At 41.6% G+C, this 5,863-nt stretch overlaps 1 protein-coding gene across 1 annotated transcript in view; it reads left to right on the top strand.

The window, feature by feature from the left end:
* BRI3 (brain protein I3) overlaps positions 1 to 5,863 on the top strand; it is a 19,209-nt gene that overhangs the window by 5,332 nt on the left and 8,014 nt on the right. The window contains exon 2 of the mRNA XM_009886220.1: positions 1,335 to 1,449. Coding sequence (XP_009884522.1) covers positions 1,335 to 1,449 — 115 coding nt within the window. The remainder of the gene's footprint in view (positions 1 to 1,334; positions 1,450 to 5,863) is intronic.

The following is a 5,863-nucleotide window of genomic DNA, read 5'->3' as shown; positions in this document are numbered from 1 at the left end:
GGTCCTGCGGCTCCGGCGCAGCGAGGGGACGGGCGGCGGAGCCGGGGTTAAACGCGCCGCCTCCCTCTCCCCTCCCCCCGCAGGTGCCGCTGAGGTGTAACGTCGTGTTCGTGTTCTGCCCTCCCCAAAACAGCCACCGAGTTCGCACGCATCCCTCGGATGTGCGGGTTTTCCGCCTCAAAACAATGGCAAAGAGGCACAGCTGCGTCAGCAGTTAAACAGACCCCAGACTTGCACTTTTCTTTGCGTGCGCTTCACTGTACTCTGCTTAATGTTTGCTTTTCCTGATACACCTCGGTAGTCTTGGAGAGGCTTACGCAGGTGAGTAGGTACAGTACTTCTGTTAACTGAGTTAATACTGATCTCTGTTAAAGAAAGAAGCAGCCTCTCTGGAAGGACTCTAGCATTGAGGGAATGCTTCAGAATGCAGCAGACAGACCCCCAGTCATCAAGCATTGGGATGAAACTTGGGGCCGTAGACTGATTTCCTGCTAATAACTTGGAGCTTATTTTTCTACAATACAAATACAGCAGATTATTTTCAGTTTAATTTCAAGTAGTGAAGATTGGTGGACTTTACAGATGCGTAACTTTTAATAAAGAAAATCTGAGAACTGCACCCTGGGATAGCAGCTCCAAATGGATTGTACTTGGGCAAAGCGTACCTTGACTGTCTGATTGTGCTGCGTCCATCTCACTATTTAAAAAACTTTTTTTTTTTAAGTTGTTAGCGTTAGTGCAGTAGTTAAGGGCTTGTGTTTTCTAACTACAGCTGTTAAAATGACACATTCACTAGCTAACAACATGGGTTTTCTGAAAGTTTGGGGTTTTTTTTCTGTGCTATGCAACCTGCTTCCTTTCCACTTGCATCTTGTCACTCCTACCTCTCTCTCCAGTTATAAATTTAATATATGGAATTTAAGCTGGAAACCAGAGGAAGATTTATTCTGTTTCAACTAGTTTGTCCCCTGGAGTAGGACATACCTGATAGATTGTGTCCAGAAGTGAAAGCTGTGGTCATTGTTTCTTTAAACTGTTTTTCCCTAGTGCTCAAACGGCATTGAAATGAATTTTCAAAGTTAATTATTAGCTCAGTGTCCTTTTCAGATGGTTAAATTGTACTAGATACTTGGGTTTATGAAGTGGCTTTGCTATTAGATGTGCTGAGTAGTGTGTTCCAACTCTGATTTTGATGGAGCTTCTTTAAGTGCTCAATCAAGACTACGTTTCTGTTTTTTTCCGTGTTCTGTTTCCATGCATTTAAACTCCTGTCATTGCTCTTTGTGCCTTATGTGCGGTGATTGAGTTGGGTTTTTTTTCTGCTCTTATTTTAGGGTATGCTGTTCCTCCACCGACATCGCAGCCAACCTATTCGAGCACGTACACCATTATTCAACAGCCTGCTACCACCACTTCTGTAGTAGTAGTTGGTGGCTGTCCTGCTTGCAGGTAAAATAGCTCTCTAGTTGAGAAATATAAACTGTCTTGGGTTTTATTTTTTAAATTACAGGTATCCGTATAGTTCTTGGTTTTCAATAGTTTCTCATTGTGTGTGTATTAGAATTTAACTAATTGAAAAAGCTCTAAAATTTAGCAGTGGAGTGCTTTAATTTATGTAGTATGAGCTTGTCCTGATGGGCTCGTATTTTTAATGAAAAAGTTCAGTCAGAGATGTAAAGGGTCAGTTCTTGGGGGAGGGAATGACAGGAAGTCCTTTCTGATGTGTTTATGCCCAGTGATAGTGAGTAGCATGATTTTATTGTGAAACTTTCTGTAATCTTTGACCATAGTCACTTCTGGTTATCTGGCAGTCCTGTGGAAGGGCTTCCACTGCTGTGGTGTCTGCCCCAGTTCCCAACATCCAGACTGTCCAAAACCAGGCTGGGTGATTGTCAGTATTGGTTGAAAATCATCAGTATCTTAAGGCTTTAAAAGATCTCTTACTTTAAAAGTCCTTTTACTGCAGAAGAACGGGGAGATTAATAGATTTGATTCAAAGCGTTAATCTGATGAAGTGGTGAAAACCAGAAAAAGTGGTCAGCTATTAGTTGGAGTTGCAACAGAAGAACAACTTCCCCCTTGGAGCTCAACAGCCGTAAAGAAAGGGAAGGAGGCACTCTGTTTCCACATTAGTGCTGTAAGTCAGCTGCAGTCCCTTTGCACTTCTCAGTTCCTCTTGTCCCAGGAGGGCAGCCAGATTGCTGCTGGTGCAGTTCAGAGCCTGGCCAGCTCTGACTCAAATGCAGAATCATTCCCTTCCTGTTAAAATGTATGGGCATTACCCTTGTGGCATCTTGTGAGGAGGCACTTAATATTCTGCAAGTCCGAGCCCTTGCTTTTCTGTTCCAAAAGGCATAAGAAACAGATGTGCTAGAATAGCAGAAATGATACCAGGTTTCAGTGTGGTGAATGAGTTTGTCGTAGTGGCAGATGCTGTCCCCCAAACGCCTCTTGGTTTTGTTAAATTGGTGTTTTGTCTGAGAGTCAGTACCTGCCTTCAAAGGTGGATTCAAATAAGAAGTATCTTGTGGTGCTCTGTAAAAACAGGTGCCTGCTGAAATGCCACTAGTTAGGGCTGAAAAACCTGTACCAGCTAGAGCTATTGATCTCAAAGTTGTATGTTTTAAACAGTGAGGGAAGATAACTACTGAGCTGTTCAGAGGATGTGGTAGATCCTGCCACCTGAGTAATAACATTAAAATGCTTATGCTTTAGCTCAACGGGAAGACAGGACAGATGTTATGTGTTGCTTGGTAAAAGGCAGGCAGTGTGTTTATACAGACCTTCTGGCCTGAAACCCAATAAATCTCAAAATGTTTTACTATGGAAGTGGTCTTTGTAATAACTGAAGATTGGTAGACTCTTGCTATTCTTAGGATATCTTTTTTTTTCTTCTTTTTTTCTGGAAGTTATCCTGCGATGTTCTAGGAGACACCTTTGCAACTGTCATTTGCAAGTCTAATATCTAACTTTAGCCAAATTTGGGAAAATGAGCTATCATTTGTTAGGTATTTTTAAGTGACCTCACTTGAATAATTTTCTTAAGTCATCTGACTTGCTCTGCTGGAGGCTACCTGGTGCTCTGTACCTTGTGGACTCTTTCCTAAAGCAAATTACTCTTCACAGAAACCTCTTTTACTCATGGTTCCTCACGTTTTGTTTTGGGCTGTGGAAAAAAACCTAAGTTGTAAGGACAACTATGAGATGTTGAGTACCATGAGGCATAATAGTGCCCTGCTTAAACTGTAGGACTCTTCTCAGCACTTCTGAAATACTCTTGATTGGGGGATCCAAAGGACGAGTAACCGTATTAGCAACGGTGTGCCATAGTCTTCTCTGCAGTATCACTATGTTTTTTCCTAATTGTCTTTAGAGGAAGAGTCAAAGCATCAGGGTAGGAGGGAAGAATCTCAGATTGCATGTCTTTTGACTAGTTAAGGAATTGATAGTCGTACGTCAAGAGAAAGGTCAGGGAGGCTGGGTGGGAAACACGATATTAGAAATATTCACGGGAACCTGAAGGGTCAGGGTTCATGTGCTGGCAGGTTACACTGGCAGCTTCTCTTAGAGAAAGAGCTCATAATCCTCTTTGACTTCTCAAGACCTTAAACATAGTTCTAGTTTACTTCCTTGGCTTGGAAACCTATTTTATGAAGAATGCAATTCTGAATACAACACTGAACAGAAAAGTTGTTGAAAGGGCACTGATAAACATGAAACACTATTAATCATACATAAAAAACTTTGTTATTAAACTGCTGAGTCAATTGTCCTGCCACTCTTCTGACTTGCTGCTGTGCAAGATCGTTGGAGAAGTCCATCAGCTCTAGATGATAAGGAAAAAGCCTTGTTTGTGGCTGTGGAATAATGTAACTGATGGTGTAGGCTAAAGCCCATCGAGAGGATTTTTGCCATCAGAAATACAAACTATTTTTTTGCACCGTGGCATGTATGAATGTTGCTAATTGAAATCAAAACCATTTCCAAATTAAAATCAGTCACGAATGATCTTGGGATTCATAAGCGAGCTATGGTACAGTCAATCTTCAGGCTTGATGTGTGGTACAAAGTCATAACGAGTACAAAGGACCTTCAGAAGTAGCCTCTCTATAAGTAGGTAGTATGCCCCTGGTCACTATGGAGTTGTGTTTTTTTTCCTTCTATCTCTGAAGCATTGCTGCATCTGAGGGATGACTCTGCTGTCTTGCCAGCTGTACCGCTTGCTTAGAGTTATTCATTAGTCAGACCATCCTCATTCATCATTGGGCAGTGCTGCTTTCTAATTACAGACTTCAGTATTAATCTGTGTTCCATCCTTCCTTGTGTTATTAAAATGTTTTGGGTGGTTGTAGTCCTGTTGTCTTAGTGTGAGTTCTTCTCCCAACCCCAATGTACAGAGAATTAAACTGAGTTGCAGAATATGGTCAGTTTTATTGCTTGTAGTTGACATCTAAGGATCAGCCAAGTCCTGCTTTTAAACTATTTTATGTTCCCAAGTACAGATTGAGTCATTACAGCTTCTAACTTTAGAGATCCAGCTGTGTAATTATCTTCTTAGCTTGGAGAATGCAGTCTGGCTGCTTCTCTTGTGGTTACTTTCATTTTCTCTTTCTCTTTCTTGTGTTGTTGGGTAGAACAAATTGTAAAGGAATGTTTGCTTTCCTATTACTTAACAGTAAAAATCCCTTTAAAAATTGTGAAAACATTCTCTTGATGTGATGTTTGCAAAAGCTGGTTCTTTCACAATCTGGGACAGGGCCTGTGATGGGCCCTGTTGGGTTTTTATTTTCCTGTTTAACAAGTATTCAGTCCTTTGGAAGAAAAGGAGAGGAGGTAACGCCATGGCATTGTGGCAGCTTTCTCTTCTGACAATTACAAAACATCTGCTTGAGAAGTACTGTTGTGGGTCCCAAATTATAACAACGCTGAAGCTTCTTCCAGGGTTGGAGGATGAGACAGGCTTGATTAAAACTGTATTTATTCTTGGATCTCTTACAGCCTTCTCCCTGCTGCAGTGTTTGGTAGGGTTTTGTTTGTTTGGTTGGGTTTTTTTACTTGACAAAGTAGCAAGTTCTCAGGTTTTGGTTGAAATTTTGTTTTCTTCAATTAAGTGCATTTCTCCTGAGAGAAGAGACTCTGGGAAAATTGCACTTAAGTGATAAAGTCCTTCAAAATTTCAGTCTTCTGTGTTTTCTTTGATTCTTTCAATCACAAACGCTGTATGCAGTTTGACAGAAGGCTGTTCAGGATATAGGTTTTCTATAGTCATTCACAACAACTATATTTAAACCTGATGTAAATATTCTTAATAGAATTTTGTAAGATGTACTGGTTAAATGTGCAAGGAATTAAAAAAAAAAAGAAAAAAGAAAAAAGACCTAGCTCTCTAGAGATCACGTCTGATATTCTGAGGAAAACTTGTGGATTTTCAGTTTCTAACAGCAGGCTGACATGGTAGAGATCCTTTTGAATCTTGAGAGTGAAGTCAGCTTTGAAATACCTTTCCAAGAGTGCTACGATGAGGAATGGCTATAATAGTGCAGCAGCTCCCGGCGCTGTTTTGTCACGAAGATGATCAGCCTGTGCTGGGAATCGGTGTAGCTCCCTTGTATTACAGTTTGCAGCTTTTTGTAAACGTATGCTGTTCGGGCAGGCTGGGGCACTCATCCCTGCTGCGCTGTAATTTGGTGGCTGGAGCAGTTAGGGCATGAAATTCAGCAGTGACTTAGCACGTGATTGCAAAGAAGAAAGCCGCGATACAGCAGGCTTGAGCAGATGCCATGAGGCTGCCATTTGGAATTACTGACTCGGATAGCTGTAACTTTTTTCCCCAGCCCGACAGCAGCGGGCGGCGGCGGGCCCG

This window comes from Charadrius vociferus, unplaced genomic scaffold (assembly GCF_000708025.1).
Source record: "Charadrius vociferus isolate BGI_N301 unplaced genomic scaffold, ASM70802v2 scaffold430, whole genome shotgun sequence".
Lineage (NCBI taxonomy): Eukaryota > Metazoa > Chordata > Aves > Charadriiformes > Charadriidae > Charadrius > Charadrius vociferus.
This window is presented reverse-complemented; position numbering and strand designations above follow the sequence as displayed.